Raw genomic sequence first — 17,639 nt, 5'->3', positions numbered from 1 at the left:
TCCGAAACACAACCAGCGAACCAGTGAATGCATCCGCTTCGCCAATCTTCATCAGGCAGAACATGACATGGGGACAGAAATATCTAGGTGAGTGTGTGTCCGTGTGTGTGTGTGTGTGTCCTAGTCAGTTGCCAGCTGTTACCAGTAAGGCCACTGTCTGTCTGCTCACGGAGCACCACAGGCCTCCTCTGGATTCTGGTACCACGTCGCACTTTCCAGGTCACAAAACAACCTCATCGCAACACCGCTTCAGTTGCTGTTCTGGAGCTTTTTGCTCAGAATATGAAGTTTTATTAGCAAACGGAATTTTTAAGCAGGAGTATAAAGTGCCTTCTTTCCCGTAGTACGTGATGGCAGTCTAAGTCCCACAATGACTGATGGTATCACGACAGATCCACGTACCATCCCTGCTTGCTGTGGACTAAAACAGGCATGGAGAATGTGTGACCTGCGCTACCTCAGCTGCATCAGTCACCTGTTTTTTGTGCTCAACCTCAAAGCAGCCATTGATCTCTGCAGTGCTTGGTGTGACTCATGATGGTTAATATCTTCATCCTTTAATCACTACCTTATTCGCCACAGTGACTCACGCTTAGTTTCTGATGCAGGCTTCCAGTTTCTATAGGACATTCTCTCCCGCCTCTGGTGTCCATGCAACCGGGTAAATATTGTGTCCTCCCAAAGCCCATCCGCAGCCCTTCATCATCGGGGCGCACAGGTGGGGCTGTCGTGACCTTGGTCTGCTCTGATCACTCGCAACATAATTACCTCAGTAAAGCAGGAAACATAACTTAACACAACATAATCTCAGCTGATCAATGTGATTATGTGTCTGTTTTATGGCATCAATCAGAAAGTGTCTGGGATCGTGATCACTGCATGGTGTTCACTGATCTTTTAGAAATCAAGAAAATGATCCAGAGATTGATTGTGATCTGACAATAGCCTGTAAGGGCCTGCGCTAAACTGACTAATAGCAGCCATCTCGATCAGCTGCCTTACACTGCATGTAATAATCAACATCATCTGCAGACACCTAACATGCCTGATGTTAATTAACACAGGATGCAGAATGTCCACAGTGCCAGGGCTACTTTTAACACACTAGATATGATGAAGGCAGCAACATTAAAGTGGGGCATGAAGTGTTTCTTACAATATGATATAATATAAAGTATATACAGTTGTTGTTTTTTTGGATTTTTATGTGCTATTTACAATATGTTTTATAGTTTTTTTTGGTTCATTTTGGTAAAACAAATATGAAAATCATTAACAAAAATCTGTTACAGTTAATTCTCAACAATAAATGCCTCAGATCACTACCAGGGGAACAAAAGCATCACCGGGGCATCCCTAGTTGATAATTATGCTGTAATCAGAGCACAATGGCAAAATATCTTCAATAAAATGTCTAAAAATGCTTCAATTCATGTGCTTAAAAGGGCAGAAGAGCAGTAACATAGTAAAGAGAACAGCAGTTTGTGAATTCAGCCCCAGTGCAGACCTACACACACACACACACACACACACACACACTCTCACACACACACACGCACTACTCTGTTCAATACTTCCAGGCATTTCATGCTTTATTTAACCCTAACAATGGAAGCAAACCCTCACATAATCACAAACTACTTTACGCACGCAAACACACACACACACTCACACACACGTACACAAACAAACAGCTGATGTCAGAAATCTCCCCAGGAGAAAAGGGAGATGTCAGCTGGGGACGGTCAGAAACAAGTCTTGGTGATCGTTTTGGATATTGGAGCAGGTTTTCTGGGCCAACATGGACACTGAACAATAGCTGGACAAGTTCAAGTTTTAACCTCTTACAGAAACATCGAGTGTGTGTGTGTGTGTGTGTGTGTGTGTGTGTCTCCGTATAAAGGACTGGGGGTTATCTTCTTACTCTGGCCGGGCTGGTACTGCAGTGTCTCCTGCTGGATGAAAAGCAGAGAAATCACCAGCACTGGCTTGGACTGGCGGTGGCATCTTTTCCTGGGTTTGCTTCCTGTATTTGGTACAGTGCCGTCATGCTGAAAAGCATTGGAATGTAGGCTATTTCACCCAATCTGAAGTTCAGGAGTTCATTCATTCATTTATATTTGGCTTCACTACTGAGTTTGCATGTCTTACAGTGATACTGAATGGTGTTTCAGTTCATCTCGTAATTTACATTGCCTGAAGAAATGATTTTGCATAAGATGTTAAGCGAAGCAGAAGAAGCTGCTGTAGCAAAGTGTTTTGTGGAAGATGTGAAAGCACTGATCATTTTAACCCAGATTTGGGAAATCTAAAATTCATCTCTTCAGCTGGAATATTAACCCAAATATCCCTAAACAAGTGTGACCGAAAAAAACCCCTCCAGTGACCTACTTTTCTGCTTTCTGGCATCTGAAGGAACGTATCCCCGCCGATCTCTGAGCTGCTCAATATTTCAGAAGAACACTGTGTTTATCTCAGCTGCCTCTCTGAAGCTATCACACACATCTCAAGCCAGAGGTCTCAGTTTTAGAGGGCGTGCTCAGGCTACACCCACTGACCTGAGAGCACGCCTGAGTCAACACGTCAGTCCCACTTACATGGCTTCCTGTCAGCTTTCATACCTTTCTCAGTTCTTCTTCTGTCTTCGGGGTCGTGTAGACTTATGAAGGGAAGTAAAGTGTCGTTTTTTTTGATATCGATTCATTTAGTGTAGCACTTCGTTAGAGTTAGGGGGGATCGCACAATCAGTGCAGCAGAAGCCAAGATATGTTAATTTTTCAAACTGCGTGGTGAGTGAGCTGAACTTTATTCGCTAAATTAGTGGAGATCCACCGAAACGGTCCATACATTAATATGCACCTGAAAAACCCCTGGTGGAGGAATCTATACGAGATGCTGCTGCCTGACTGGTATAGAGGCCGCTTTGAGTTTTTAGTCTCAGTTTTAGTCTAACTTGACCTGAAATGAGGTTTCCTTACTTCCCTTTCCTGCTGACATGGAGAAAACTGTTTGTGGTCGGATCAAAACTAACCCTTTAAAACAACAAAGTCACACAATAACACAAACAGACGAACTGATCGAGACCAGTAACTCTGTAATTTGTGCTGGGAGGTAAAATTATTGTTTTTGTCAATGCAGTCTGGTGGCTTTGAATGGAGCAAAATCACAGCTGGGATGTTACAGATCTCTCTCTGTAGGAATCCTTTCCATAATGTCGTCACTTCAACACTTCAAATAACAATCTGAGCCTGTCAGCGGCAAAAAACAAGCACTTTGTCAATTTCAATTCAATTCATTTGTATAGCCCAATATCACAACAGAGTTGTCTCACAGTGCTTTACAAAGTTCACTGAAATAAACAAGTGTAAGCGAACAAACAGAGTCCAGCAGTCGATGAGGCCAATGGATCAGTCTGGTGGATCAGACTTTGTCATGACCCGTCCTTGGGTTTTGCTGTTTGTCCTTCTTGCTTCTTTATTTTCTGTTTTATTTTGGTTTCTTACCCTTTCTCCTCACTTCTCCCATTGTGTGTTTTCCCGCCACCACTGATCGTGTCTCCACCCCTTCCACCTGTGTCTCGTTACCTACCTGCCCCAGTCTATTTAGTCTGCGTCTCCCCTGTCCTCTGTTCCAGTTTGTCTTCGTTCCGCGTGACAAGCGGTCCAGCAGTTTTTCTTGTGAACTACATTCCTGGTTTTTGTTTCCTGCTCTTGCCTTTGACTCTGCCTCTGCCTCTGTCTCTGCCTCGCCCCTCCCAGATTTGTTGCCTTCTCTCTGACTGCCTACCCGTGTACCGAATCTACTCCTAAAGACTTTTACCTTATCTGCCAGTTGTCTCGAGTCGGGCTATTGAGTCCACCAGCTTGTGGTTTCCCAGCCGTTACACACTTTTAGAAGAAGTGCTTTGATTAGGCACAGTTGCCCCGTACAAAGCAACTGTTTCACAGCTGCCGACTGATCTACTGGACAGCTTCCAAAAGTTTTTCTAACTTCCTAATCATTTAAATACAAACGTATATACAATACGAGGATTTTCATTTAATTCGTCCTCTCTTATGTGCCAAATTGGGACTGACCTTGACGACAAATGAACCTTGTCCCTTGTTTCTTGTTGAAGAAATCAGATTACCACAGAAATCTTACTGTAGTCCAGTTACTTGTGCTCATGAAAAGTACTGAAACAAATAGCTCATCAATTGAGCAAGTACAATTTTAACAGTTGATCATTTGTTTTTATCAAAGGCAAATATGAAATATTCACTGGCTCCAGCTTCTCTCAGTTTCTGATTATAATATTATAAACATTTATTTATCATGGTATCAACAGTGTGGGTGTTGGACTGCTGGCCACTGTGAAGATGTAGCCATGGCCTCTGGTACATTTTGGTGTGAAGTTTCCACTATTTTCTGGACTAAATATAGACAATGCAGACTACAGTTAAGTTAATTCAAGTAACGGAGTGATGTGATTAAACAGATCTGATCGGCTTTTTGAACTGAAAGACATTAGTGCTGCTCATATGAAGCAATGAGGTGATAAAGAGTCTTAATCTGAGGTCTATAAGCACCCTGGTTTGCTCCTAAAGACACCAGAGCTCTCTGACTACATGATTGTTAATGCCAGCCAACTGCAGTGGCAGGATGCTTACATCAGAGTGCGAAGATCAATTATTCATGCCTGCCACTCTAAACCTCTGCTTTGGGTGCTGTGCGTGTGATGACGCACAACGCGGGTGGCGTGCCTCCGCTTTTCTGTGTGCTTGTTCTGATGTGAGTGGGTGTGTGTCTGCTTATTCTTAGAGAGGGGTGAAGTTTGTCCTACACCTCCTTCGCTGGCCTCAGTGTCTGAGTATGTGCTGAGCTCACAGGGTCCACAGTGTTCGACAGTCAAAGAAGACATACAAAAGCACCTCGGTCCAAATGTAGCACAGAATTCAATGTGCTATTTTTATTTGCGTCCTGAATTCACACCGTCGTTTTCAGTTTCTGCAGCTTCCTCGCTGCTGAGCTTTACGAGCACAGATGGAAAGTGTTACATGTGCACTTCTCACTGTCACCAAGGTGACACATGTTTATCTATTTTTGTTTTTCTACATCGGTTTATCACGTTTTTTGGGGACTGGAAACCTGTGTTTTTTTCCTCTATCTGTTAGCTGTTGTTGTTGCCATGGTTGATTTGGCGATGTCGCAGTGTTCTGAGATCTCAGCACTTCATTTGGTGACAGAACTGATGTCCCAAGCTACACAAATAAAGCCTATGCTATGATACGGCACAGTTTTACATGCAATATTTACACACACACACACGCAAAATGTGCTCACACCCTTGTCTTTATCTGAGGTAGATAGACTGATGTGCTGAAAGGTAGAATAAAACCGAAGAATAAAGTTTCATCATCGCTTTAAATCCCTGTAGGTCACAGCCTCTGGTGGGATCAGTATGTATGTAGTGGAGTAGGATGCCTGTCACACAGGCCGTGGTTCCTCCTTCCACATACACACCTGAAGGGATGCCTTCCGCTCTCTGTCATCTCCATGGCCACTGCCGTGGTTACCGTAGTAACATCAGATCCCGGCAGGTATGGGACTCCTAGGTGGACAAACAGGGAAGTGGGAGGGGCATGGCTCACACGCAGATGGAGATAGGACAGAGACAGATGCCTTTCTGGCTCGTCTCCGCCAATCATATCGCGGATCACAGCGCCCTGACAGACGGCCACTTGGGACGGCAGCTTGTACACAACCTTACCATCTGGAGAGAAAGCACGGAGGGGAACATTTACAATGTTAGAGCCCATCATTGGTGTACTAGAAAGATCTTTGTTTTGTTTGTACTGTTTCATGTGTGATTCAAAGGTTTTAAATTCTAAAAATGCGTGCAAAGCTGCGTGTGTGAGTGATGCCTGAGCTGAGTGTAGCCAGGAAGGCCTTCCCCTTGAGCAGCTAATTAATCTGCCTGGAAACAGGCAGAAAGACATTACCGTGTTATGTTTTGGACATCCATCAAATTCTGATTCTGACTTTTAACAAAAGTTCTCAAAATAGTAGCCAAAGGCTTTATTTACATCAGCTGGAAGCAGATTCAGGTCCTGACACCATTTGTTGATAAGCTGATCTAAAGAAAAAGAATGGGCAGCTGTTCTGACAATCAAATCATCGTTTTATTCATCATTTAAGCAGAATTGCTGAATAGAATATACCATACATTCTCAGCAGCTTGTATAATAAGTCAGATGTCACATTGAGCACTGAGAAGTTTTGAAGTTCTTGAGGTTTGAAGTAATGGTTCTCTACCTGGAAAATGGTGGATTGCTCCCCGTGGACTTGCAGCGAGTTGCTGCCCCAAGCAAAGGAGTGGTTCTCTGGTTCCTGTGGGTCCTGGTCCCGGTCCCGCTGATGTGGTTCTCTGGTTCCTGTGGATCCTGGTCCTGGTTCTGCTGATGTGGTTCCCTGGTTCCTATGGATCCTGGTCCTGGTCCCACTGATGTGGTTCTCCACCAGCCAATGGATGTGCGTCTGTCCAAGGCTACAGCCTGTCCGTTCTTGGGAGCTGGATCTCTCCTTCACTGTGCTGCTCCCGGGGGTTTCTCTTTTCCCACTGGGTTTTTTGAGTTTTTCCTTCCCGAAGAAGGAGGGTCATAAAGGGCAGGTGATGCCTCGGACTGATCCATCGGACTGATCCATTGGCCTCATCGACTGCTGGACTCTTTATTAGATTGTTTGTTCGCTTACACTTGTTTTTCAGTGAACTTTGTAAAGCACTGTGAGACTCTGTTGTGATATTGGGCTATACAAATAAAATTGAATTGAAAAAAATTGAATTGAAGTACCTCCTGTTCATGAGTGAGTGAGATGGCCTGCTGCAGCATCAGGGACCTAAGCTGGAAAGAGTTTTAACTTTGATTCTTGCTCATTTACTAATCAGCATTTAATGTTACAGAGAAAAGCTTGTTATTTGAAGGCAGCCTTTTAAACATAATCTCTCTAGTTCCTGGAAAGCTTTTAATTGGAAACATCTGCAGGAAGTGTTGACTTCCATGAATGGCACCTTAACACTGCTTGAAAGAACAGCAGAGTGGGAACCGGTGGAATTATTCTTACAGAATAAAGATGGCTACACATTATGTTGCAATTATCATATGAGCTACAGCCCGGGGGGATTTCACGTCTGTGATGTTGGCTGCTGTCAAGGTGGTAAGCCAGGGCAAGCTGGATGGACCCAATGTCCTCTTTGATCTGAAATAGAAACAGATTAATGTCAAAATGAATGGAACAGCTCACAAACAAGCTGGCTTCTTATGAATCTTGGTGCCTGTTAAATGGCAGTTTGGAAACTGGAGCACAGAATGTCTCAGCGTATTTTCTCTCTGCTTACATAAGCTACCTGCAGGTAACTGGTGACTGCCTGTGGGAAATGGAAGACAAAAGCTAACTGAAGAAGAAAGAGTAGCAGAGATTATAGGGTCGCTTCAGACTGGCAGATCATTAAAATCTGTTGGTGGTGTTTATGGGCTTGTATGCGTGTCTGGATTTTTCACACATTCCTGCTCGGTGTGGGAGCCGAAAACCTGCCCAATGAGCGAGTTTTACGAAATCTAGCAAGAGGACGAAAAGGAGAGACTTTGAGGGAGCAGAACGAGGAGCAGTTATATGGTGCACGTGAGGGAAAGGCAAAGCTACAGTGCATTTTATTTATTCAGGAAGGATGGAACGTAGAAGCAGATGTCAACATCTTCCTCTCATATCTCAATATGATATGGGTGCCTGAGCCTCTGATCTCCTTCAAGGCATCATGTATAACCTTACCTGTGTATCCATGTCTGTTTTGGAGCCACATCATCGATGGCCCTGATGTTCCTCTCCTGGAAGCTGCTCTCCTCGGTGGTCTCTCTGTTTCACTCTGAAGGGTCATCTTAACAGTAAATCAAAATCTCAAGTGGCTTTTTAATTTTACAGGATATTAATTTCGTCTGATCATATTACAGAAGGACCGAAACATTCAAAGGGACCTTATTCTTTAATGTGCTTTTTCTTCTGCACCGTCTCTCAGGACATGTGTGTGAAAACGGTTCGTTTAGATTTGGCCCCACTTGTGACATCACAAGCCTGATGGGCCTGATGAACACGTGGCCTCCCTCAGCCCCTTCAGTAGGCTGACCGTCTTGCCCACTGAAAACCTCGCTGTCCGCCATTGTTGTTATATCTTGCTTGTGCTCGCTCTGGTAATAAGATGCTGAAGGTACAGGCCAACTGTTCTGCTGTTCCTCCCACAGTCTGGGGAAGTGAAGACCCAGTGGATTTACTTTGTTTTGGATGAACTCGTGATGGATGGTGACGTCTGTTAGCATGTTGCACGGCTAATGTGGCTGATGCAGGTCTTGGTAGGCAGTGCCTGCTCAGGCCGCCTGTGGAAGCTGACCAATCAGAGCAGCCGGTAACATCTTTGTCAGTAGACTCAGATATTTCTGACAGGTCCTCCCTCTGGGCATCACTCAGCCTCAAAAGGCAAATAAAACATTTATTTCACTGATGCTGCTGCTCAAAATGTAAAAGAGATCACTCCCTGTGGATTCATTTTTTTCCTCAAGAAAGATGCTGTCAGCACTGTGCAGTGTGTTTAGAACAATATACACAAGGTCCTTACATTTAAGTACTTGGGTCGCCCTGATGTTTGTTTCAAATATGACTAATCCAATCTGATCTGGCTACAGTTTATCATTTCTTTCTGACCTGGGTTCTGACCCTGGCCTGTTCCCTGCTGTGTACGTCTTGCAGTTTTGGCTCTGCAGTGAGTCTAAAAAGCTGCTGTATTTATCTGACCGGACCGGCTGTCGGAAAAGTCTGTGGTTGGCATGACAACTGTAAGAGTGATAACAACCACCTCCTCAGCAATTTAGGTGAGCAGATTAAATTCACAGACTAAAGCTGCCCACGGTGTTGGTCAAGCAGACGCTGGAATGTTGTTGTAGTTTTGGTGTTTGTTAAAATCTGTGCTCCATCTGCTTCTTGAACTGTTGAGTATAATTATGTGCTCGACATTTAAGAAGAAATGAAAACCCAGCATCAATATCCATACTTCTGGAGGAGGATGCATTTAACACCATCCACCTGAACTGTCTGCTGTCACCATCCAAACAAGGTTCAACATAACTTCTCTTCAGAAGTAACAGAAGGTTTATGATCCAGTCCACATGTGCAATGCAGAAACTCTTCTCAAAGGCTGTAAAACGCCTCAGATCTACAGAGTCCGAGTGGAGTAACACTAAAACAAAAGGTTTTAGAGATGAAAAAGCACTTGTACCTGAATGTGTCTCTTGGAACTCCAGGAATTTGCTCTAAAATCTTTGACCTGGAAGTGTTTGGTCAGCTGCTTCTCCAAAGAGAGACCATGTGTTTCATTAGCAGCTCCTTCCTCTCCTTCACTTCCCCTCAGCCCTCACTATTACGCAACAGAGTACACTGCATGGAGGCCGCAGAGGATGAGCAGGAGGGGGTTTAAATTAAATGTGCCTGCCCTTGTACAGTTTTAGCCCTAACTATCCAATAAGGATGCAACAATGCGTAACTGCAAAGCATTCTGGGTGATAAACACTTCTGGTGTGACCATTGTTGTTGACTCATTCCATCAGCCCTTTGACGGTGTTTCAAACCAACTGGACAACACTTTGTCTTTGGGGGTGGAGAGTCCACTGGGTGGTGATGGGAAGGCTAATGAAACAACTAATGAAGTGTAGCCCCTGGGGGCCAAAGTGATGACTGAGTTCTTCTAGTTCATGAAGTACTTTGTTCCGTGGTTTTGGATTCCTTGTCCTCGTGCCCCACCGCGCCTCCACAGATGGGCAGCTAAAGCAGAGCAAGCGGGGGGGGGGAAGTGTTCATGATATCATGTTCACCTGGATATCTTTTTTGTTGATAATGAAAAATACTATGTCGCAGGCAGCAGATAAGTAGGATAAGTCCAAGATAAAGATAATCCTAGAACTAGTACAAGTATGCGGCTGTCGAGATGAGTTTGGCCACGAGTGAAATATCTTGTCAGTATTCATCGGCTGAAACGAATTTTTTTCTTACGCCTTCCTCAAGGATTAGGGGATTATGAGCTCATGGTGGGAGGCCTAGGGGAATTAACACCCGATGGACTACAGCAGCAGTTCAACAGCAAAAAGACCCGGGTGTCACAACCACTGAGCTCCCAGAAAAGTGAAAAAGAGTCCCACACTGCTACTGAGTGGATTGAATACATTTGTCAGTGTCTGCTGTGACCTCTGCCCAGTAGCTCCTCCCCATATTGTTAAAATATGTTAAAGCTCGTGGGTCAGGTGAGAGGGGATGCTTTTTTTGAGGTGCACAAGTCAGGTAATAGAAAATTCATCAGCAGCAGCTAAAACACTTCCCTGTTGCTCTTTAACGTCTGATATCAGTTTTGCACAGTTGTGAACTGCCTCATGAGAGAGAGGGAAATGTGTCTGTGGCTGATATGGTGATATGTGATACGGTTCACATATTTCCATAGCAACCTCAGCCATGTGGATGTATTGTTGTGTGGCTGCTTGAGGTCATTTGCATTATTTTACTCGTCCTGAGCCTGAGCCATCCACAGTTTTATCATACCTGCTTCCACAGAGAGACCCAGGACATCACCTGGATAGAGCTGCGGATGGCCCTGAAGGGTCGATGAGGAAATGAAATACAGAACATTATTCTTACACGTTCACAAATGTAACACGGTGAGGTTAAAATCTGTCCTTTCAATTTATTTCACTTAGTGAAGGTTCAACATGTCATGCTGCTCTATGCTTATTATGTTTAAATCCCGCATGCTCTGTCCTGCTGCCATAAAAACTAGCAAATGTGTATTCATCCGCGCCAGAAAATAGTCCACTATTGTGATACATCAGTGCTGATATATTCAGCGTCACAGAATAAGGCGTAGATGATGCTGATGAGTCCACAATCCATGATGCTGCTGCACAAACCTTGGCAATGCGTTAATGACACTGTTAAAGGAGTACTCCACCAGTTTTAGTATTCCTTTAATATTATTGGACAATGGACAGCTTTGATGCAGCAGAACCAGAGATATTAGGGTGTGTGCAGGGTGTGTCTAGGAATGTGGTGATACGGTAATAAGCATGTGATAACACAGAGATGTCTGGATACGACTCACTGATGTAGGTCATAAGATCAGCATGGCCTCCACACAAACCAGTGATGGAAATGTTGCCATCATAATCACCAGCTTCAGCTGCAGAATGTAAAAATCCTGTTTGAAGTTGCCCGTGGCATTCCTGTATCCTCTCCTAAGCTCATCACAGGACACTTCGCCTCCGCCTCTCTCCAGGCAGCAGGCGGTCCACACGGCAACACTGACACCTCCTGGAGATGTGCTGACACAGGAAACCATAATGCATCTACGGCTGAGCCTGGCATAGACATTAAATAACACCTCCTACTGAAATGAAACTTTAAACATCTAACACTCAGATTTAGACAAGAATATTCAACACATGAAGGTTACTGAGGAGTTTGCCAGGCACTTTGTCCAGAATAGAGTAGAAGTCAAATAGCAAGCCTAGTAAATAAATAGATATGATGGTTACAACTGAGATTAAAGTTCACCATTCAGCCGAACAATGACCCACAACGCACGTGTCGAGTCAAGTCAATTCAGTGATGGCTGACAAACAGCAACCTACCTTGGGTAATTTATTACCTAATTTCAGGTAAATTTTTCATTCTACAACACAGATTTGCAGAAGGAAATCTAAGTTGTAGTCCCAACTACTGCAAGAAAAACCCTATTTTTTATTGCATTTCATAGAGGACTGAATAATTGGCCTTGGTGGAGGTCTGCACGCTCTGAGTGCACTTGGTTTTACTTGGAATTGAACCCACGTTCTAACTTCTGTTCAACAGCTTCTGTTGTTTAATTTGAGGACAGCCATACTACAGAGAGGACTAGTCTGAAAATAGGATTCAAAAATAGCCTACGTTTGCATCGTTTGAATCCAAATAATTCCAAGGACATTTTATTTATTTCATACAGGCAAAATAATTTGCACAACACACACAGCAATATGGTGACATCACAATAAAGCCCCCAAAAAGCTCATGTCCTGCATTCAAAATTTTACTTCAGTCACAGTATCATCAAAACCTGCTTCATTATCAGGGATAAAAGTATTCACAAGACGCATTGTAAAAAACAAAGAGCTGACACCCCTGGTGGATGCCTCTAGACAGGGTGAAATTGTTAAATATGCAATCTGTTTTCACGGAGGGAGGGAGGGAGGGAGCGAGGGAGAGACACATACTGGAGGACACAAGGGAATCCAGCAAGGTAACCAGTAATAAAGTTCAAAGTCCACCAATTTCTTAGACATAATCTTGTCTCTGGACCTCTTGAACTGCAGAGATTGTGCTCATGTTCGGCTCTTGAACAATGACTGAGGCCGAGTTATACTCAGTGTACTATGGGGTGTATATGCCTGCGGGTCTGCACAGCCCCAGGAGCCTGAACTACTTCAGTGAGTTTTCTTTTCGCCCAGATGACATCCTCATTGCAACGTATCCCAAGTCAGGTGAGATGTCACTGTTGCTCAATATTAAACATGTCTGTAATGTGATGGTGTCTCACATTATGTTACGTTATTGTGGGTTTACAATTCTATATATATTCACACAATTACATGGCTTACTGGAAAGGCTTTTCAGACCAAGTAGTAAACAAAGCAGGGGGCATTTTACTTTTAATACTTTAAATGCATTTTCATAATTAATTAATTTTCTTAACAGTTGAATTGTAGACAAGAATTTGCCTCAATATTCAACACATGAAGGGTACTGAGGAGTTTGCCAGGCACTTTGTCCAGAATAGAGTAGAAGTCAAATAGCAAGCCTAGTAAATAAATAGATATGATGGTTACAACTGAGATTAAAGTTCACCATTCAGCCGAACAATGACCCACAACGCACGTGTCGAGTCAAGTCAATTCAGTGATGGCTGACAAACAGCAAATGTTGAGCAAAGTGCTATACAGAGAGATTAAATGATACACGGGAATGATCAAATGACACAGGAATGAGTAGAGGATATAAGTAAATGAATAAAAGCATGTTAAGATGACAACACAAACAGCATGCAGTAGTCAAGCATGACTTCAGGATGACAATTAAGACGCTAAAAATATGATGGATCTTTAGACGGGAAATCAATGGAGTGGTTTGTAAAGGATAAACTATTCCAGGATCTAGGGCCGACAGCTGAAAGTGCTCAGTCACCTTTGGGTTTTCACTGGGCCATCACAGGTGGTGGGGTCAGGAGGTGGAACAGAGCACGAGCTATTCAGAGAGAAAAACTGGTGCCAGATCACGCTGTTCTTGCAAAACAAATAAAAGAATCTTAGAATTCATTCTGTACTTCACTTCTACAAATGAATGCCAGTGCAGGTCAAAGGCACGCAAACAATGTTATTGGTTAAACAGCTCGAAGGTGAATATTCTCAGTCAATCAACAATCTGTCCCGCTGTTCTAACCAAGCTGAACAACCTGGGGCAGGTCTGCTGAGGAGAACAGGGGAGAATCATTCCTAACTGTGCGCACGCATGCTAGATATTGACCCCGCAGAGACTTACAGCTGTGTTGTATTGCAGAGAAAGTTGGTCGAATATTTCAAGCAGCATTGGATTTTTGCTTTTGATAATAATTCTCTATATAATAATCCTAATCATAATTTCTACATGGCTTGGTCCTGGTGACATCGTGCTTTACTGCTGTCCCTTTGCCTTGAATAGAGCCAGTTGAGTACGTATACTTTTTGTTAAGAGCACAGATCTCTGTCTTTATTTACGTGTGTTATTGATCTATTTAGGATTTTGTTTGTCTGTTGTCTTTTATTTTCCACGTACAAGCCCTGAACTTTTTACTGCACTGCACTACACTGCACTGAGTTGACTGTCAGGTGTTCTGCTATGAAATATGATGCAAAGACCGTCTCTCATCCTATCCTAGAAAAAAGTAGTGTACACAGCCTCGTCTGTTGTGTTGATCTTCAGTGGCAAAAGGCACAGCAGCTCCTCTTTGAAAGTTTCTCTCACAAATACAGACACTTGTTCACTATCAGTTGCATCTGTTGACTCACTGACATGTAACCAACAGATTTCACGTGTCTGTGAGGTAAAGTTATTGTTTTTGTCGATTAATTCTGCCGGCTTTGAAGAGGAATATAGCGATAGTTAAGTAGTAGTAGGGCAGCTAGGGCAGTAGTAGTTGGTTAAGTTAATACAACATTAACAAAAGTCTCCTCAGGTAAGTTATTACCTACCTTGGGTAATTTATTACCTAATTTCAGGTAAATGTTTCATTCTACAACACAGATTTGCAGAAGAAAATCTAAGTTGTAGTCCCAACTACTGCAAGAAAAACCCTATTCTTTATTGTTATTAAACCACCACTGCACATGAATGGCTGTTTCGCTGTATGTTAACGTGTATCTAATAGTTCGTAAAGTAGCTCAGAAGTAGTCATTACTTACAGATTTCATCCGTATTTGTCATTATCTTTTCTCCTCATGGGCTGACACGTACCTACTTAGTTTATACTGGGAATTCAACACATTATCTTGAATGGCACAAACACAATTATATGTAAGAAAAAAAAGAAAGAAAGACTTACTGTGAGTTTACCCTAAAAGGGCATCACACCATGCAGCCATTGTTGTTTGATTGAATAAGTGACTTAACAGTTGAATTGTCTGGAGTGAAGAAAGGGATACCTCATCTGACATTATCCCTTATTTCATTTATATATATACTAATCACATTGTCATGATACAAAGCTGGTTGAAAATCAGTATCCCTTCAAGTGCAGTTCAAATGGATATTTTTTTTTATTTTTTAAAAAGACTGATGTGCATTAGTTATTAGTGTAACTATGCATCACAGAAGATCTCTGACTCTGTTTAGGTACGACTTGGATGCAAGAGATTGTTCCTCTGATTGTGAGTGGAGGAGATCCAACTTCTGTTGAGACTCTTCCCAACTGGAACCGCACTCCCTGGCTGGAAGAGAACCAGGTCTACACCCTTAAGCTCGAACAGAGACCATCTCCACGCACATTTTCTACACACTTCCAATACGGCATGATGCCAAAATCCTTCTTTGAAGTAAAGCCAAGGGTAATAGCCCGTGATGGATGTAATGTATGTAACGTCTAAATCCTGTGATGCAGTTGAAAACATCAGACACGCGCTATGATGTTCCAGGTGTGTTGTTTTAGCGCATTGCTGGTGTAATGTTAGGTGGTTGCGATGGTGTCGTGTGGTCCATAAGATGGTAATAGCTCGTTTCTAAGCGCAATATGCGTCATTGCAGCTATGTTGATATATCATAATGTTCAAAGCACACACAGATGTCATTATACATTAGACTCATTGATGTTAAACCACAGAAACATTACATTAACATGTAGCATAGCAGTATAGACACAGATATATGAAGGTACAACGTTCATTTATTTGTCATTCTACAACATGGTGGCACAATGAAATGCACCAAAACGCAGCACATTACACACAAATGTCATGTGGGAAATTAAAGCAGAGCAGAGTGTTAAAAGCTCCATACAGGGCTAATGGAAGCCATATCATCCCTGCAGGCCATCTATGTCATGAGGAACCCCAAAGATGTATTCACATCTTCCTATCACTATCATGGGATGGCTGCTTTTGCAGTGAATCCAGGCCCACAGAGCGAGTTCCTCCAAAAGTTCCTCGATGGAAAAGGTTTGTTCTCATTGTCACACCTATGCAGTGTACAGTATTGATTTATAACAGCTTGGTAATTAATCAAAATACTCACAGTTACCTCATGATTATGGACTTCTTGTTGCTTTCTGTTCTTTATAGTTATGTTTGGCTCGTGGTTTGATCACGTAAAGAGCTGGCTGGGAGCTGAGGAAAAAGGGCACATCATGTACATCACCTATGAAGAGCTGATAACGGTGAACAGTAATTCAGCAGCCATCCACGCAGCTGCCGAACCAGATCTCTTCAAAAGCAAGTTTCCAGACAACTGCGATTGCACAAACTCCCGTTCCTGGAATCTGAGATGATCTGTGTTTCTCTGTGGTGCAGGACCTGAAGGACTGTGTGGCCAGAATTGCACAGTTCTTGGAGAAACCCCTAGACCCTGAGGTGATAGAGAAGATCGCAGACAGATGCTTGTTTGTGAACATGAAGAAGAACAACATGTCGAACTACTCTAAAGTTTCTTGTGAAGTGTTCGACCTGAAAAAGTCAGAATTTCTCAGGAAAGGTCAGTTTCACTTAGTGACACATTTACAGTTCTTGGATGCGATCTGGAGTCAGCTACAGTGAAGAAAGTAAACTAACCAGCAACATACTGTGCTGCTACTGAGCATAACCACCATTTAAAATAGTGCAAGCACAACAGGTTTTCTAATGAGACAAGCCTTGAATCTTTATCATAACCAGGCAAGGCGAGGGGCAGGCAAAGAAACAAAGTCAGACCTAGGTCGTCAGGCAAAGTGGGCACAGGAACACTGGAAGAGGACTAGTGGAAATGGGCCGGTATAAATAATGGTAGAGTAATCAGAGGGAGTAGGGGGCAGTGAGTGCATGGGTGGAGCACGTCAGGTGATGGAACTGGTGGGGGGGAGACATGGTGAGAGAGAGCAGGAGGGAGCGGCTGGGTTAATGAGAGCTCAGGAGGGACTAATGGGAGCACAAAGTCGCACACCTTCCCTTCAAATGGAACTTGATTCTCGTTTTTTGCATGTTTTGTTGCAGGAATTGCTGGAGACTGGAAGAACCAGCTCACAGTGGCGGAATCCGAGTATTTTGATGCTGTTTACCGAGACAAAATGAAGGATGTCAAATATAAGTTTGGATGGGATTGAGATAAACTAAAAGGAAGTACTTAATTAAAGTCTTTCCACCACGCCATGCTGCACAGAAGACCGTGCAGCTGGCTGTTCACTTAAAATGTCTGTTTGGCTCATAAGATGCATGTCACGGCTGCCAAAGCTTAGTACATACGCATGGTGCATAAGGGTGACTGATATGAGGAACAATAAATAATCAAATAATAAAAGACAGATATTGTATTTGAAGCAACAGGTTTTCAGTTTTCTCAACAATCTGGGGGCTCGTTGTCCCCAGATGCTTATGAACACTTTGCAACTGACCAAAATAAACCTAACCGCTACTGCCTCATGTTCAGAGTTGGTCGAAACTCAGACAAATGCTCCAGCCGGAACATTTCCAGTAAGTGAGAACACCTCTGATACAGATAATGTGTTTGTGTGCTAAATGTGTGACCTGATTCTCTGCAAATCTTTCTGAGGGATTATTCTCAGACAGAGAATACTGAGGAAACTAACGTTGCATACGAGAGATGTCAGAATATCTGTGGTAGCTGTCTCCTCTTAGACAAGACGTCAGGGTGGATGTTTTCTTACGTTGGCTTCACTTAGAGAAGCAGAACTATTTTAGCAAAAATGCAGCAGTTGGCACAAACTGAGAATCCAGACGAAACAGATTAGTGAATATCACAGCAGCTGTCATCTTTCCCTGTAGAACTGAGTCATAGTTGGAATCTATGAACCTAACTGCTAACTA

The 17,639-nt window shown here is 43.1% G+C and overlaps 2 protein-coding genes across 2 annotated transcripts in view; both read left to right on the top strand.

The window, feature by feature from the left end:
* The window catches only part of abcc3 (ATP-binding cassette, sub-family C (CFTR/MRP), member 3), a 106,104-nt gene that overhangs the window by 14,377 nt on the left and 74,088 nt on the right, over positions 1-17,639 (top strand). The gene's annotated exons all lie outside the window — the stretch shown is intronic.
* Positions 12,388-17,131, top strand: LOC139219926 (sulfotransferase 2B1-like). Its single transcript, XM_070851935.1, has 6 exons — positions 12,388-12,581; positions 14,965-15,176; positions 15,656-15,782; positions 15,906-16,000; positions 16,134-16,314; positions 16,809-17,131. The coding sequence occupies exons 1-6, from the start codon at positions 12,443-12,445 to the stop codon at positions 16,916-16,918; spliced, it is 864 nt and encodes a 287-aa protein (XP_070708036.1). The 5' UTR covers positions 12,388-12,442; the 3' UTR covers positions 16,919-17,131.

This window comes from Pempheris klunzingeri, chromosome 20 (assembly GCF_042242105.1).
Source record: "Pempheris klunzingeri isolate RE-2024b chromosome 20, fPemKlu1.hap1, whole genome shotgun sequence".
NCBI lineage: Eukaryota > Metazoa > Chordata > Actinopteri > Acropomatiformes > Pempheridae > Pempheris > Pempheris klunzingeri.
The sequence above is the reverse complement of the archived record's forward strand: the minus strand, read 5'-3'. Positions and strand labels throughout refer to the sequence as shown.